The sequence below is a fragment of the Symsagittifera roscoffensis genome, chromosome 9, assembly GCF_963678635.1.
Source record: "Symsagittifera roscoffensis chromosome 9, txSymRosc1.1, whole genome shotgun sequence".
In the NCBI taxonomy this organism is placed as follows: domain Eukaryota; kingdom Metazoa; phylum Xenacoelomorpha; order Acoela; family Convolutidae; genus Symsagittifera; species Symsagittifera roscoffensis.
This window is the reverse complement of record NC_087070.1, coordinates 20358994-20377609: the sequence shown is the minus strand read 5'-3', so window position 1 is coordinate 20377609 and position 18616 is coordinate 20358994. Positions and strand designations below refer to the sequence as shown.

At 35.6% G+C, this 18616-nt stretch overlaps 1 protein-coding gene across 1 annotated transcript; it reads left to right on the top strand.

The window, feature by feature from the left end:
- Positions 1-591: 591 nt before the first annotated feature.
- LOC134854203 (heat shock 70 kDa protein 12A-like) lies at positions 592-18329 on the top strand. The gene is made up of 8 exons (XM_063870363.1): positions 592-892; positions 962-1227; positions 1357-1578; positions 8911-9109; positions 13809-14002; positions 15920-16118; positions 16411-16626; positions 16978-18329. Exons 1-8 carry the CDS (start codon positions 595-597, stop codon positions 17514-17516), a joined length of 2133 nt encoding a protein of 710 aa, XP_063726433.1. The 5' UTR covers positions 592-594; the 3' UTR covers positions 17517-18329.
- The last annotated feature ends 287 nt before the right edge of the window (positions 18330-18616 follow it).

The window sequence follows — 18616 nt, the reverse complement described above, 5'->3', positions numbered from 1 at the left end:
GTTTCAGTCTATTTTATATCGGCTTATTGGTCCCATAATTTGTCGTTTGATGGGCAAAAAAATTGTGTGTGTGTGTGTGTGTGTGTATTGAAGGGGATGGGCTTTAACAACTTTTTTTTTAGTTTTCAAGTCTTCTTAATTTTCATTTTGTTGTTTGATTTCTTTTTTTTTCTCGGGTTGATAAGTTTAGGCCTATTTCATTTCGGCTTTTTGGTCTCATATTTCGTCGTTCGATAAGCGAAATTTTTGTTGTGTGTATTGAGGGGAATGGGGGGTATAAAACTTTTCATTAGTTTTTAATTCTTTGTTATTTTCGGCTTTAAAGGGTTTCTTAGATATTTTCGGCTTGTTTACAGCTTAGTAAATTTTCTTCTGATTCTTTTTTTACCTTCTATTGTCTTGGTGTGAGTTTTTGATACTTCTGTTATTCGTTTTGATAGATCTCGGAATTTCTGATTTTTTTTCCGATTTAGGATTGTATCGCAAGTGGTGTGAAGCTCGGCTTCGCCTCTGTGTTATATAAATGACACCAATTTGAGTAGGATTCGCATAATGAAAATTCTTAATGCTACAATTGATTGTTTCAGATGTGCGATGTCAGCAGTAGTTAATCACTCCAGCTCTAACGAGCCTAAAGCAGATGTGAAAGCATCGCCGTCATCAGAAACATCATCTAGTACACACTTCATATATACGAATGTGTCTAAGGAAATAAACAGTCACAATATTTTCTTCAACACCAAAAATTCTCCTGGATATGCTTCTGATAGCTCTCCAGTGTCACCAACGTCATCAGGCTTAGTTCCTTTTACACCCCGTGGAGATGAAGTGGCAGCTCCCATAGTTAATCTTGTTAATATTCACGAGTCATCCCGAAAATATGTCGTCATTGGTTAGATTTTAACGAGAAAACTGTGTTTATATAATTTTCAATCAGATGTTTCAATGAATCATGTTTTAGTGGCAATTGACTTTGGTACAGCGTTTAGTGGGTATGCCTTCTGCTTCGTTCGAGACCCAGGAAATATCCATGTCATGCGAAGGTGGGAGGGCGGAGATCCAGGAATTAACAATCAAAAGACACCAAGTTGCCTTCTGCTTGATCCCAACGGGAGCTTCCATTCCTTCGGTTACGCAGCCAGGGACTACTTTCATGACTTGGAGTCACAAGAAGCAAAGAAATGGATGTATTTTGACAAATTTAAGATGACACTTTATAACAATTTAGTAAGTGGTCTTCAGAAGATACCAATACCATTAGCTAATTTCCTCAAAATTGAAAGTGATCTGAAATATGTTGATTTTTTACCCTATTGATAAATGCGATAAAATATTTTGAACATTATTTTGTTTCAGGACATAACAAAAGACACGACCATATTAGCCGTCAATGGGAAAGAAGTCTCAGCGATGAAAGTGTTCGCTCTATCTCTTAAATTCTTCCGTGAGCATGCTCTACAGGAGCTCAATGACCAGTCCACGGTAACACTAAAGAATGAAGACATCCGATGGGTGATCACTGTTCCTGCAATTTGGAGGGAAAGTGCTAAGCAGTTCATGCGACAAGCTGCATATCAAGTGAGAGAAATTGGACAGTTTCTCATGAGTAGCATGAGATGGATAAAACAAAATATGGTTTTCGGTTCAACTAAGTGTATAACGCTTGCATGGCTCAAACCGTCGCAATGTAATTTCTGTCGCTGTGTAATTTCTGGACGAATGTTACATATGTACCTAGGGACCCCAATGCAGGTAGTTTTCTTAAGCAGAGAATCTCCCTCGCAATACAGGTTGCGAACACCGTAGTTTTATTTTTCGCGATTCTACTACTGATTTTTTAACATTTCAGTTCACTGCCGTTCAGAACAGCGAAAAATGTAGGGTTACGAAAAACGACCAACTTTAAAAATCGAAGTGGAATTTAAGTTGCCTCGGCATGTTTTCAGCAATTTGTTTCTTCATTATTTTTTTTCTAGCATTTTCTGTGTTGGTTTCACGCACTAAATGTAAGCTAACTATTTACACTTGGGAGTTTTAGTGAGCGCAGTGTAATAGTACGACTATTATTTTTTCTAACTTTTGGTGGCACCTTTATGGCTTTTTGATAGCATGTGCTTTGAATTCGATTAGTAGTAAATTAACTCAGTTGATGCATTTTTAAATCATCGAATGAACCGAAAAAAGCTATTTGTTTCAAACAACATTATGAATAATAAAATTTCGATTTCAGAAATTGTTAAACCCACTATGTCGCGAATTTTTAGTTACAATTTTTTGCATGCAAAGTTAGTGTGGGTGGATGCCTTCAGTTTGTTATATTCCAAATTGTTACATGCAAAATTGTGTCTATTCGTATTCGGTATCACTTTCGCTGCATCGCATTCGCATTTTATTAGCTTATGTTGCTGGTTTATTAGTGACTATGTTTTGTTGATTGCTAAGAATTCGTGGCCGAGAGATCAGGGAGAATACGCCTGGGACACCGAATGTTGTGGGTTTGAATCAGAGCAGGAGCTGTTTTTTTTTCTAAAGGGAAATTTTCTGTTTCGAAAAAATTGTCGGCTTTTTATTTGCCTGCTTATGCTATGTCGGCTCAGTTGCACGTCTTAGAATTTTTTTACTGTATACAGTTTTCATTGTAGTTGCATTTTATGTTTTCAATTACTCCTGCAATTTGTAACTCTCCTTACCTTGACACTTCGTATGTTTCCTTATTCTATACAATAATTTTGATTTGATAATTGTTTTTAAACTTCCATGAAACCTTATCTAATAAATTTCTTGACGTTTTTTCCTCAAATGAAACATCATTCCAGGCAACATTTCGAAGTTTTTTTAGTTGTCTTCTGGTGAAAATGTTTCTGCTTCCTTTGGACTTAGTGGCTTTCCTGTCCTGTCAGCTAGCATGAAATGCAATTTTAGTGGTATCGCTTCGTCTCTGTGCCTTATCTGTTAGGCTCCTTCCCAGTTGGCCTTGGGGTAAAGCCATCAGCTTTGCATCCTAAGGTCTGGGGTCCTTGTCTCGGACGGACCTAGTTTTTTCAGTTGGTATGCAATTGAAAAAAAAATCGGTTAAAATTGAATTATCGTCTTATTGAGTTTCATTTGTCTGCTAAAGTTTTTTCAACTTAATTCCCTCATGATTTGCTTGCGCTGTAAGCAATTTCAATGCTAATGCGAGTGCTGTTCGTACTATTATCAGGGGAGAACTTGAAGGATTTAATTTTTTTCATAAAATGTTTTTTTTTTGGCTCAACCGTTGTCTGCTCAGAGATTGTCGGCTTAGAGCGATTGTGCTAGGGATTTTCACCCTTTTACAGTCCAAAATGTATTTCAATTTGTTGTATATATTGCAGTTTCCACATCTTCATAGGAGTTTCCACATCTTCATCTTCATGTGCATTTGTTAACTTCGCTCTACCTTATATTGAAGTAATTCTGAGATATGTTGGTCAGAGTCGCTTTGTTTGGTCTAAGACTGAACGTTGGGCAGGCGCAATTGAGACAGTTGTAAAGATGTTTCACTCGTCTGAGAAAGTTGTGTTCTTTGCAATAGATTTTTTGAATTGTCAAACTTGCCTCTTGATGATTGTCGGGTTATTTTGCAGGCTTCAGAAGATTTTCTATCCATCTTCTCATCGTACTGTTTTTCGAGCAGGGTTAGGAGTTTTAGTATATCGTGCATTTCAATGTATAGGTTCAGAGGGAGAAAATCCAGGTCCCATAGTTTTTCTGTAAATCATCTACTTGACGAATTAATCCATTTGTTGCTAACCCTTCCTATGCCTTAAATGCGTAGGTTTCTATGAGTACTGTATATCCAGTATATTCGTTCAGCTTATTGGCAACAGGGTATTTCTTTGTGAGACTACGTTTGACTTGGAAAAAAGCAGTAATTGCTTTGGTTGTCCAACGAATGCAATTTTAGTTCCAAGTGAGCTTGTTCGGTACTGAGACCCAGGCCATGCTGGGAGTTTTCTGAAAACCGATTTTTGTTCAGGAGAGATGCTTTTGGGTCACCTTTGAAGCCGTTTTTGATGCTGGGTTGCATTTTGTTTGCATGTAACTAAACACTGTTCATTTTTCAGTAGCAGTGTTAATGAAAGTTTGGTTTAGTAGGATGGCTTTAAAGTCAACCCAAAGCCAACCCAAAGCTTTCTATGTCTTCCATGGTTTCCGGGAAATCATTAATGACTAGTGGGAAGAGCAATGGTCCTAAGACTGAACCTTGCAGAGCTCCACTAGTGACTCTCTCAGGGTTGAGCTGCAGTCTTCAATCTTGACGCTTGGCTTCCTGTTGGTAAGGAATGAGTATACCTGGGATTGTTTCCCTCTAAAGCCAAAAGTTTGGAACTTATTGAGCAAAATATCATGAGGTACAGTATCGAATGCTTTGTCAAAATCCAAGAATAAAACTGCAAATTCTCGTTCAATTAGGATATTCGGTCAACGAAGAGAAAAAGTTGAATTGTGGCGGGTAATCGTTTCCGCTAATAATTTTGACTTTGAGTTGTGTATTTTAAACTTTTCTGTAGATTTGTCAAATTTGATTTTTTCCAGTGCTTTTGAGCAACTGCTAAGTAGGCTGATTGCCCTGTAGCAAATAACTTCGTGTTGGTTTCCTAGTGCTGGAAAATTCCTTTGTTTAGCAGGTTTGAGATACCAGGGCGAGTGATTCGCGTAGTTTTGTGACATGACTTCAGAATGAGATTGCCAATATTGTCGTATCCCCTTCACTTGTTGACCTTTAGCTACATTAATTCGCTGACCTGGCTTTGGTCAACAATAAACCTGCTCAGCTCACTGTGTTTGATTTTGGTTTGAAGTTGATCTTCATTTGGTCCCCACACGCTGACGAAGTAGTCATTGAACAGATCGCGTTTTTTGTTTGATTCGACGTTTCCGTTTTTAACTGTAATTTTGGGATTTTACGTTTAACATTACTTTGTTTTCTTGTGCTATTAGCAACTTTCATTGCAGTTGCTAGTGCAAGGTTTGTTCCTTGTAGTTTCAGGTGGTATTTAAAACTTTCAGATTTTTCTACGTTTCAGTATCAACTTGGTCAAAGAGTGTCGACTTGTTGACTTTTTGTAAGTTTTGTTCCATTGCTAATTTAATATTCAAATTTCTGTGATATTTGTCTTGATTGATTTTCTATCGAGGCATATCGAGAATTTTAAAACTTTGGTAGACCTTTTTTTTTATTTTTCCCCCTTATGTGTCTGTTTTTCTTGCATCGAAAGTAATGCTCCGCTTCGCCTCTGTGTGAATTATTATTTTTATGGCGCAGTTAACTGATTTCAAAGATACAATTTGGATCAAGTCCTATTTTAAATCCTTGTTTATTTGTTCTTTAACTATTTCTCGTAAGAAAATAGTTAATGCTGCCTTGTCTTTAACTTTTAGAACTTACGGTTTTATCTGATTGCCCAATTTTGAGACATTGCAATCATCTGTGTTTTGGGTTTGACATGTAATCTTTAATGATTTCAAAGTGTAATAGAGGATATATTGATTGTGATTAGTTAAGAAAATTATTTTTTCTTGACATGTGACTGGCTCTTCTGGTGGGCTCCCACTACATTGACTTCCCGTGCATCTTCCCCATTATCTCTTTGGGTCAGTTCCACCCCAGCTATTTTTATTGGTCTTTCTCCCCAGTAATCTGACTGGTTTACCGTTCTATCGAGTTACGGGGTTGTTCTCTCAACTCCTCTTCAAAAACTGGCAAAACGAAAACAGCTTAGTGTCTGTCAGTATTTCTCCCTCCATTTTCAGTGCCCGCTTCTCTTTAGGTTGTAATGTTCCAGTTTCTTTTCCGATCTGCCCTTTTTTTTATTGCTGCTTCGAAATTGTTTCCCGTCCGCTGAAAGGCTTCCGTCACTTCCTCTTTCTCCGAGAATTGGTTTGTGTTCAATGCGCTTTTTAATCGGTTCCACCTTGGGATCACAAAATTTTCTTCTGTTTTCTCTCCTCTCCGCCTTTCTTCAGTCTAAACGTTTTTCTTGCCTTTAAAAAAATACTGGTTAAACTTCTCTTTTGACTGCTTCTTGTAGTTCAAAAGTGGTTAACTGCTATTGAAATGATTTGAAGATCGTGAAATTAAGTTCATTTTTTTTCAGATTGAGTTTGTTTGGTTTTGAAGGTTTTTGCTTTGGCAACCGTACGACAACGTAATTAGCAGGTTAATTTAGCTATAGAAGCTTTACAAAGATTTTGTATCGTTGGTTCGCTCTATTTTAACCGACTGAATTTCTTCAAAAGTTGTAACTTCTAAGTTGTTGTCTAGTTATGACTGGGACCCCGGGTCTCCATTTGGCTCGCTAGAAATATATTCTACTATTTCTATATCTTTTCCAGCGACTTTTATCACTTTGAATTGATACAATAATGACCTATCTACTAAAATGTCAGTCTAAGTTAGTGTGTCTCATTTGATCTTTTTCCTTCTCAAGCCATTGTACGAGCCTTATGGTCCGTTGCTATCAAAACTTCTTTACCTATAAGATAATGCTTGTTCTTTCTCTACCTGCCCACGTGAGCAGCTTCAATTTGTTGGTCAGATATTTTGTCGTGAGCGCTTAAGTTTTTTGACGCAATTGGTGTCGGGACTTACTCATCCTCCTCTGCTTTCTGATCAGGTGTAACTTCTAGCTAATTATGACTTGCGTGAAACTTGATGCTAGCATCCCTTTTCGAATTGTAAGAATTGACTCATAAAGCATTCGCCTCTGCACTTTGAATATTTTAAATTATCATCGTGTGTTTTTTCCCATCGAAGTTTTTTCAAATATTTCAATTTCTTTTTTGGTTTTTCACTTTCAACAGTAGTCTCAAGTTTTTTATTTTGCTTGCTGCTTTCGGTAATAGTTTTAAAACTATTCAAATTAATTCGTAGTTTTTGATGGGCTTATGTTGAAACTTGCCTCCCATTTTGTAATAATTGAGGCTTTACTCAATTCAGATATATGATGGAGCAGTCGACTTCGTTTTTGAAAAAAAAAACCAATTTAAGTTATTGGATCACTGTTCATCTATTTTCTATTTATAAAGCAGTTTTCATTTTCTTTTATAATTTGCTGCTATTGTATCACCACAAGGTCTGTCCAGTTTCATTCTCGTGTTTCAATGTTCAGTATCTAATTGGAACATTTTTCGCCCTTGACTGAGTTTAGTCGGTGAACAATGTAAAAAAAAGGCAAATGTTATTGGTTTGTACACTTTGATAAAGTACATCACATATCTGATTGACGTTGGTAAAGTACATCGTAAATCTGAGTTGTTTTTGTTTACTTTTATGTCAGCTAGATTGTATTTTTTATTAATTGCTCACACTTCAAAACGACATACAGCTCGTTTACCTTGTGGATTGAAACGTACTCCGTTCAATTTGAAAGAAAAAAATCATGAAGCTTGTTGCTGTGTTAGAACATATTTTCGCTTTTGTGCATAGGCCGGAGTTGTAAGCACTAAATTTAAACAAGACTGCTCGTATCAGTAAATGTTCCGACTGCCTTTTAAAGTCTGTGGAGCAGTAATAACAAGGAAAATTTAAATGCATTAAAATGCATTTTCTAAAAAAGTTTGAGATTTTTTGTAAAAACATCCCTCACACGCCATATTAAGTACAAAGGGATAGATTTTGCTCCTATTAACAAATCAATTATGGCATATAATCTTCCTTGAACCAATTTGGAACGATTTCTAAGACGGATTAAATCTCCGCTCACTCGTTAATAGTGCGATATACATAGCGCGTTAATTGTCCCAAATTGGCCAAAATGGTAATCTTTAAACCCCCATAACTTTACGAAAAACGATCACTGGTAAAATATCTTTTCAAATTTGAGCTCAAGACAACAATAGCTTTCGAACGATATATAAAAAAAACCGTCAAAAATGGCTAGTTAAAAAGTCGAAATTTGTCTGAAGAAAAAAAAACCCACCCGAGCACAAATATTCCGTTACTTTCGTATCGAAAGTCGGAACAACAAGAAAAGGTGATTGCTGTACAAGTAACACGAGTGTTCTAACCACAATGAGTTCAGTTTAGAAATCGAAATTAATGATTTTTAAAAATAAACTTCGGGAAAAAGTAAAAATCTTAGATTCGTTACTAAAATGCTTCATTTTTTCTCATTTTCCCGTTGTTTTTTTAGTAAAGAGCGATTGAATAAAACACTGCAAGAATGAGATCTAATTATATACAAAAAATACAAAATAACGCGAGTTAGAGAACTAAATTGGTCTCAGAATCAGTGTTATCAAGTTGGTTTGAAAACATAAAAAAAAATTCGAAATCGGAATCACGGTTGAATGGGTTTTAATATGATATCACACTAAACCCCATGGCAAGCTTTCTTTCAGGATCTCAAAATTCGTTGAAGGAAAACCCATCGTTCCCCATAGTCCTTTCTCACTTTGTGAAACAATAAATTTGGTCAAACAATAAATTACATGCATTCTAATTTTTGGGCTAACTATTTAAGCTTTGATTTAATTGGAATAGATTTTACGAAAAAACGTTTGAGCATGTAACGTTCAGTTTGAGATTTTACGTTCAGTTTGAGCATGTAATTATGACATGAAGCATAAAATTTTTACATAGTTCAGACTCTTGCATAGGTCGCGATGGTTTTTTTTTTTTTAGGAAAACTCTTAAAATTTGATCAGGCTCAACACTATTTTTTGCGGTTTGATATTTGATTTCTTTGGGTTAATTCAATGAAAAAAGCGTTCGTTATAAGTTGTTCTAGAATTTCAAGTACACTTAAGGCTTGCTATTTCTTTTTTTGAAATTCGAAAGTTGAGGCTTTGTCTTAAAAAATAAGTCAGTCTTTTTTTGTTTACTTGCGTTCATTGACTCTTTTCCAACTTCTTGTTGGCCATGCTCAAATATTTTACTTCTAGGCCGGTCTTGCCTCGTCTTCAGATGCTGAGCAGTTGCTAATAGCTCTGGAGCCCGAGGCAGCCTCAATCCACTGCAGGCGTCTTAGGAAGATAGAACTAACAGATGAATCGCCTAAGACTAAACTGCTCTCAGTGATCTTCCCAGAAGACATCGCAGAGATACCCGAGAGACTGAAACCGGCAACTGAACTACACGACGGTGAGCTGTATTAAACTAACAACTAATTTTAGAAAAATAAAATTGTCTCGAAATCTATTTTACGGCCAATTGTATATTTATACAAGCGAAGTGTAGTGCGATACTATGAAACATTTTTTAAGTAGCAAATAAAAGTGCTTATTTGGTATATTTCCATCCATAGACAATTAAATTGCCTCTGATGCTCTATTATTGGTAGCTAGTGTTAAATTACTTCCAAGCGACGATGGCGTTGATGCCAGGATATGAGACTCGAAGTCTAAAGGTCGGAGATTCAAATCCTGAACATTGCAATAGTTTAATTTTTCAAGGCTTATTTGAACTTTTTATTTCTGTTCTGGGTTTCGAAGAAAATTCGAATAATAATGATAGTTTTTATACTATCTGGAAGATATTTTTTCCAGCTGAAATATAAAAAGATGATTCACCTGTGATCATTTATTGCAAATTTATAATGATTTGGGTTTTTCCTTCACCCCAACTGCCAGTTTTCACTAGTAATTTTTCTATGCACATTATTTTATTGGTATAAAAACTGGCATGCGGTTTAATTAGGCGATGACAATCATATTTGATCTTCATACTAAACCTTGTAAAACCACTCGAGGAACCATAATAATTGATGTTTCATAGTCAGGGAGAGAGCGGAAAAAGAGCAATGATTTGAATTAGGGACTGTTTTAACGACTATTATTCAAATAGGGATGAACGCGATGAGGCCAGTAGGAAAGCTCAGAGCTTTGCCCTGATATAAGCAGTTTTATTTCTTTATTTTTCCGACAATTTGAAAAATGGGGAGAACTTTGTTTTCGGGTGTGTTTTCGCTTTTTTTGTTTTCCACGGAAAATCAGATACCACAAATAATCATCGGAATTGGTCGAGTGATATATCATGTTAAAGCTTTTTCAGTCGTGATTGGAACGACATTAAACCACCTGTTCGAAATTTTGATATTTCGTCTAATTTCGAGCTAACAAGAATTTTATATATTTTTTAAGACTATGGTCGGAACATTCTGTTCTACTTGCACCGTACCTGGCTATTCTCATTTCACATTGTTTTTCCTCTTTTTAGAGCTTTTCCGGCGTGTTTTAAAGTTTTGTCACTGTGACTTTTACATGCAAGCAGTTTTTCTTGAAGATATTTTTCGGTCAATCGAGTAAGTTGAGTGTTTGATTTATCAAATATAAACGAATAGGTCTTGATGGTTGCAGTAAAAAAAGTCTTAAAATGCTCTAATACCTACAGATATGCATTCATACTTATTAATGCATTTATAAATGCACTTAGGTATATATGCACTTTTTGAATTCAATTGAATTTCATCTGCTGAAAGTTACGTAATTAGCACTCTCTTATTACGAACATGAAAGTGGCGCGAAAAAACGTGAACGATTGCTAGTTTCGAATGTGGAATTTAATTTGAAGATTTCTAGCGGAATAAAAACTTTAACTATTGATCCACTTTTCTAAAATTGGGTTAATGTTATCAGAAAAGTGCCAATTAAAAATTATTCTAGAATTTCAAAGGGCTTCTATTTTCTTTGAAATTCGAAAATTGAGATTTTTTCAATAAAGTCAGTGTTTTTTTTCTTTGCTTGCGTTCATTTCTCTTTTCCAACTGTCAGTTGGCTATATTTATTTCATGAAAAAGTCATACAATTTGTTCACGCTCAAATTAGATTTTTCGCGGTTTGACTTATGATTTTTCTAAGGTCACTTCATTTCCTTTGTTTACACTAGCCAACTTGAGTGAGCACAGTGTAATGGTACGACTAATCTTTTTTCTAACCTAAGTAGCAAATGTTAATGCCATTTTTGGTGGTATTTTACGGATTTTCGACATTATATGCTCTGACACTCGAATAATAATAAGTTAACAAACACAGTTGATGCTAAAGAACCGAAAAAGCTATTTGTTTCGAACAACATAACAATACAAAAAAAAACGATTTCAGATTGTTTTTTAACTCAACACATCTCATATTTTGAAATGCATAATTTATACATAATGTGGATTTATTTTTTACAATTTATAACATGCAAAGTTAATTTGAATGCCTCCATTTTGCTGTATTCCAAATTATTACTTGCAAAGTTGTGTCGATTTATGTTTGGTGCCACTTTTGCTGCATGGCATTGGCAATTTATTAGCATATGTAGCTGCTTTATTTGTGACTAGTGTTGATTTACATTTATCTGCTTGCTTTGTTTTTGATAATTAAGCAATTGAAAGAGTATTCACTTATTTAGGCCATATGTTTTCCTAATTGGCAAGTTCTAGTTTTTGCCAGTAATAAGTTAACTTAGTTAATGCTTTTTTAATTCATCAAATGAGCCGAAAAAGGCTTTGTTTCAAACGACAGTACAATATTACAAACTCGATTTCACGAATTTTCCAACTCAAAATATCTTGCAAAATATTTTGGCTGTTAGTGCACTTCCAGTTAGTGTGGATACCTTCAGTTTGTTATATTCAAAATTATTACATGCTAGGTTGTGTCTATTTATATTTCATGCCACTTTTCCTGCATCGCCTTGGCAATTTATTAGCATATGTAGCTGCTTTGTTTGTGGCTAGTCTTAGTAAATTGTCAACGGCTCGTGGCACAGATGCGAGAACAGGGGACACTAAATCTCTTGGTGATAGGATCGAATCCGCCATAGGCAAAATTTTTTCCTTTTCAAGGCTTATTTAACTTTTTATTTCGATATATAGCTGCTTTTGTCGTTTTCTTGCCAGGGTTTGCGAGGCACAGCTTCGCCTCTTTAAAATATTCAAGAAAAAATTGGCCATGAATTTTTTCTGTTGGGTGTGTTCTATAAACGTCATTTTACCCTAAATTCAACATGTTCAAAATAACTAATGTAAATACCAAAAATTGGTGGAAAACATACATTTGTTTTAATCCAACTGGGCCAAGAAATGGAACCAATTTTGTATAACGTCATATTACCCCAAATTCAACATGTGTTCAAAAGAACAAATGTATTTTTCAAAAACTTGTGGGAAATATAGTTGTTTTTATCCAACCTGGCCAAAAAGTGGCCCCAATTTTAGGCGCGCTGAAATTTACAACTCTCCTTTGATTGACTTCAAAGGAACAGCAGCGTTTTATCGACCTAAAAATCAATAGGTGCGGACCTTATTTTGAAGCAGATTGAGCGCAAGTTCAGCAAGCTATAAACAAAGATAAAGGTACGATACGCGCGATCTACTAAATTCTATTTTCATGTATAATATTTGACGTAAAATTCGGTGGATATATATATTGTTCTAGTTGAGATTGATTTCTATAGGAGTTTCCGATTCAACTGAGCTGGCTGTCTCGAAAACGGAAAATGGTTTGGTTCTCCTATCTAGAATCATCCTTAAAATAGCTTCAACATGCGTTTCAAAGTCACATTGATTCATTTTCAAGAAGTGTACAGTGCTGATTTAAATTATGTGGACAAAAAAAATTGAATTTGAAAATTAAAGCGTTTTTTTTTTTAAATTGGGTTGTATTTATACAGGAAGTGATGACGAGATAACTGCTTAAAGTTTGAGGAGAATTAAGAGGGTGCAGTTTTTTTTTCTAAATTATAAGTTATAGTCTTACCATTTTATAAATAAATTTTTTATAGTTAGATAGCCATAAAGTTTCATTTTTACTATATATACCAATTTTTTTTAAAATATTTTTTGAAGTTTTGCGCCATACTATGAAGATTATACCCTTCTGAGAAACTGAAAACCCTATTTTGACAAAAAAAATAGGTCACCCTTTTAAAAAAATTTGAAAAACCAGGTTTTTGGGCACTTTGGAAAATTTTACCAAAAAATTGCGTTTTTTCGGCGCGCGCTCCCTTTCAAAATTTGTATTTATTGTCGCCGAAGGCTCCTTTAAGAATTTTTTTGGTTTGATCAGCCGAAAATAGATGTCATAAAATAATATCAAAGGGGGGGGGGGCTTTGGTTGGTGAGGGGGTGGAATCCCTGAAGAAGGGCGCTCCGCCAACCCCAAAATCCGCTTCTGCCCTTTTCAAACTTCGTTGGGCAATAAATGAGGTTCACTCTGATATAACTTTGTCATCGATTGAAATGATTTCGGCTTAATTTTTGATTGCCTAAAAAAGCAAAAATGGTAGTTTTTGAGGTATATTTTTTCACCCGAATTTTGAAAAATCAATTGAACCGCGTAGTTCTGCAAATTTCTAAGCAAGTTTTATCGTCATCATTTTTTGTCTATAAATAACCCAATTTATGGTTATTTAAATCAGCACTTTCATGACATTGTCGATCATCGATCGAAGCTTTTCTTTGAGTAAAAATACGATTCTCGGGTGTTTTACTGGGTTATCACATAATTTTGTTCTCATTTATAAAATCAACTTCAATTCAATTGATCGGGTGAAATGAAAGAAATCAGAGAAAGAGAAGAACGCGAATTTCAGCTTGAAACCAACAATGAATTTGAAATTGCTCCCTTGAGAGAAGAATAATATTTGAAATTCGGCCCAATAATATGTGAGAATGCCATTGGATTTCAATTTACTTTCATTCCAAAGTGGTGGTAAACCATTTACTTTAACAGTACGTTCACATTAAACAGAAACTGCAGCTCCTACTATTAAGTAACAGTAAAGTTAAACGAACTGTGAACAAGCTACAGGTATAGTTGTAGAGTAGGATTGAATAAATTCGGGGTTGTTTCAGGCACTAAATACATGGTAGTGGACTGTGGCGGAGGAACAGTGGACATAACAGTCCATGCTATGGACAGTGAGAAAGGTTGTCTGCAAGAGGTCTATAAAGCTTCAGGAGGGCCTTATGGAAGCGTGTCTGTCGATTTGCAATTTGAAAAACTATTGGATTCTATTTTCGGGGCCGAGTTTATCTCTCATTACAAGGTAATTGCGTGAAACGGACAATCGTCCAGTCAGTCTCTTTCATTATTTCATGCCAAGCATCTTCAGACGCCATTTGTTTTTGGAAAGCTCCTGAGAAAGAATAATTGTTTAAGTGAACTAATTTCATCCCGAGCTCCAAAATTGGCTAGAAACTATGAAATAATGTATGCTAAACTAACCTTCATGAGACTAAATAAGAAAAACTAGTCAAATTTTAATATATTGCTGGGGTGGGTGTTGAAACTAAATACCAATTCTTATTTTAGCACTTACCAGAACCCTGTAACCGGCTTGATCTTGTAAATTGTTTGATTAATGAAGAGTGCACTAAGAGCGAATTGACATTTTGGCCAAGAATTTGTTTAAGTAGGTAGGAGAGGAAAGTTGATTGTACTAGAAAACATAGTGCAAGTACTGGACGACATCCTGCAGAAAACATGCCATCAGGCATCTAGGTTCTCGCCTGTCTTGATTTACTTTGGCTGAAATGACTTGAATTAACTTTCGAATGTCTCCGCCTGAAATATTTGGGCAGTGTTAATGTTTTTTTTTGTGTCTCCTTAGCAATTTTTCCTTATTGCAAGGGGAGAGTTTCGTAAATAGGTGCATTTTTCTCAAATGAATAACTGTTGAAATAGTCCTTTATAGATTCATTTCTAGGCTTCTAGGGGGGTACAATCTGTTTGTTTGAAAAACTTCTAAGCCGAAGAATTTTTTGGATAGCGTTTCTGGAATGTCTCAAGCTTTTTCCAGGAACATTCGTATTTAAAGTTAAATACGAATTAAGTCATTAGCATTGGATTTTTGAGAAAGATGTTTCTTTTTGTTGGCAGACTAAGCGACCGGCGGGGTGGGTGGACTTCATATGAACCCTGTAACCGGCTTGATCTTGTAAATTGTTTGATTAATGAAGAGTGCACTAAGAGCGAATTGACATTTTGGCCAAGAATTTGTTTAAGTAGGTAGGAGAGGAAAGTTGATTAAGAGCGACCGAACGTATTTCAGACTTTTATATAGGTCGCGATGATTTTTTAAAAGTTTTTTCAGGAAAAGTCTGAAAATTTGTTCAGGCTCAAATTTAGTTTTTCCGTTTTGACTTTTGATTTCTCATAAGTCATTCCCTTTGTTAAAAGCAAGGCAAACGCTACTATCGAAAAGCAAAAGTGTAAAGGTCATGAAAGTAGTGATCGTCTTCTAGTTTTGAAAAAGGAAATTAATTTTCAGGTATCCCAGCGAAATAATAGTTTTACTTATTAATCCAGTTTTCTCAAATTGGGTTAATTGTATCAAAAAAGTGTGAATTGTAAATTGTTCTAGAAATTCAAAGAGCTTGAAGGGCATCTATTTTTTGAATTCGAGTAAAGATGAGGTTTAAAAGTTAAAAAAAAACGAGTCATTTTCTTGTTTACTTGCGTTCATTGAATCTTGTCAGTTGTCTATGTTTTTGCTGTGATTTAGGCCTATCTTAATTGTCTTGATTTAGAATTGAGTGAAAAGAGTCGCATCTAGGTTCTCGCCTGTCTTGACTTACTTTGGTTGAAATGACTCGAATTAAGTTTCGAATGTCTCCACCTGAAATATCTGGGCAGTGTTAATGTTTTTTTGTGAGTCTCCTTAGCAATTTTTCCTTATTGCAAGGGGAAAGTTTCGTAAATAGGTGCATTTTTCTCAAATGAATAACTGTTGAAATAGTCCTTTATAGGGGTATTACTTTCTAGGCTTCTAGGGGGGTGCAATCCGTTCTAAGCTGAAGAATTTTTTCAAATGAGTGATTTTTTCTTCAATTGAGCAAAAAGTTTTCGGATAGCGTTTCTGGAGTGTCTCAAGTTTTTTCCAGGAACATTCGTATTTAAAGTTAAATACGAATTAAGTCATTAGCATTGGAGTTATGAGAAAGATGTTCCTTTTTGTTGGCAGACTAAGCGACCGGCGGGGTGGGTGGACTTCATGTTGGCATTTGAGAGCAGGAAGCGCAGTGCGACTCCCTTCAAAGATAATGCACTCAATGTATCTATTCCCTTCTCCCTCTTCGACTACTACAGGAAGAACAAGAACCAGACTGTGGAGAGTGCAATCAGACGATTCGATGACAAAAACGTCCGCTGGAGCTCAGAAGGTCAGTCGCAGTTCTTATTAGAACTCATTTTGCAATTGTTGCTTTTGTTTGAAAGCAGGATTCCGTTATCGCTAACTGGGATACTGATAAATAAAACCTGCCATCAGGCATATTGAATGATTTCGAGAAAAATGAAAGTTCTCCCGACGTTTTTTTTTTTTCAAAAACAGTTGAAGTCTAGCAGCCGTAACTGTTAAATGTCGTTAAATTCATATGCATTGTGTGCGTGTGACAATTATTGTTGTCCATTAGTGGCTGTTTATAATACAAACATTTATGCTATCTCTTGTAGGTATGATGCGTCTGACTCCTGAGGGAATGTTCAAGCTATTCAAACCGACCCTAGAAAACATCGTGCAAGTACTGGACGACATCCTGCAGAGTCCCGCTCTCTCGGGGTCAGGGGTGGACTACATGTTCCTGGTCGGGGGATTTGCAGAGTCGCCTGTCCTGCAGAAGTATCTCAGGGATACATACAAGGATAAGATACAGCTTATCATACCTCAAGGTAGATTTAGAAAGATTTTGTTCCTCCAAATCACTCCTCTTTACAGTTTTAATCAATCATCAATTAAATGAAGAACAAAATTTGGGAAAATTAATGACTTGATGCTATATTGGAGCTTCCAATATTGTCCAAAAGGAGGCGGCAACTCGTATGGTGCTTTCGTTATACGGCAGTCTATATTTTTTCTATAAAATTTGTGGTGCGATAATTGGTTCAAAGGTTGTATTAGAAGACCAGATACACATGAATTAGTATATTTTATTTTTGTAGCTGTAATTCACGTCTTTACGTGCCAAATTTCTCCCACGTCCTTTCCCGCTACCTAATTTTTTTAAATTATTTTTGTTTCAGGCACAAGTTTATGTGTTCTGAAAGGAGCAGTTCTATTCGGCCTAGACCCAACCATAGTGCGCATCAGAAGGCCCAAGGTCACGTACGGGGTGGGAGTTCTGAACAAGTTCGTAGATGGAAAACACGACCCCAAGAAACGGGTCATAGGCAAAGACGGTCAAGCTTGGGTCACCGACGTATTTGACCCGTTCGTCAAATCAGGTCAGGCAATCGCCCAGGGTGAAATTGTCACGAGAAGTTATACCCCGGCTAAAGCTAGCCAGAAACAAATTGTAGTCAATATATACGCGAGTGATTCGGAAACTTGTAGGTATATAACAGATAAGGGCGTAAGAAGATGCGGAACACTCAACATAGATTTATCACAGCTAGACCCGAACGATTTGGTGAAATATTCAAAAAATTCAGCCGACGGGGTTAAAAAACGAAGGGAGCTTCAACTAACTATGCAATTTGGCGAAACGGAGATTAGAGTTTCGGCTGTTGATGTTTTGACGAAAACAGTGGTAAAAGCAGATATAAACTTCCTCTCTAATTGACCGAAATTAACCGAAAAAATAACTAATTAAAATTGGTTAATTAGTGAATTGCCTATTTAAAATGCGGTTTAGATCTAATTAAACGATTAATGATCAGTTCAGATAGCCTTTAAAATGAATTCTATCGTGATTACCGTTTTGTAAAAGATGTGAGTTTAATAGTTAATCAAATAAGTAGATGATAGCTTAATTTCACCACAATCTAATGGCGTGTCAAAAGTTGTATGACGTTTTCAGCTGAAAAATTTCCTGAAACAAAAATTATTTTTGACGAGCCAAGCTTTTAATGAACAATCAGTCTATTTATCATCTTTCTAATATTATTTACGGGCTTATTTTTTGCATTTTAAATTTTGCTAAGTTTGAATTATTCTGATGAAATCTTTCTCTGACCTAATAATTTGCGTTGTTCTAATTTCATTGAGTTTGTACATAATTTTACTAATGTTTATCTAGTTAGGTGTGATAGTTTATTAACTCAGGTCGTTGCCGGTTGCCTTTTATCGGTGTCCATTATCCTCAATTTGTCGACGGGAACTTGAAATGTGTATTCAAATTAGATCTTCCATGTGCGCTTTCATACAATATGTGGGTTAACAGATGGAAAAAATAGTTTTCTAAAAGTTAAGTCTGGGCAAAATAATGTTCGACTTACCATTCAAAATCATGCTCAAAGTTGCGTTCAGCAAATAGTTAACGGCGTTCTGTAAACCTGCGTGTTTTAGGTGTGAATAAGATTATCTACTTGTTGGTCGAATAAATTGTATTTGATTTGATGCAATGCAATTTTTCAAATAAAGTTTTGCACAACGAGTTTTTTGTTAATTGCATGGGTAGCTTTTGAGGTTGTTCAAGCATTCATTTGGTATATTATTCGTCAGAACACCTCCGTAGAAGTGAGGAGAACGATGATCTTGCGCATACTTCTTTCTCGTAATCGGTTCACGCAAGATCATATTATCTATCAGAGCAGACCAATGAATTTTGCAGTCTCAAAAAATAAAGGTTGAAAGATGTTTAGGAGTAATGAACGTAGTGAAGACTCTAATATAGGTCTTTCTGATTTTTTTGTTTTTTTTAGGAAAAAGTCTGAAAATATT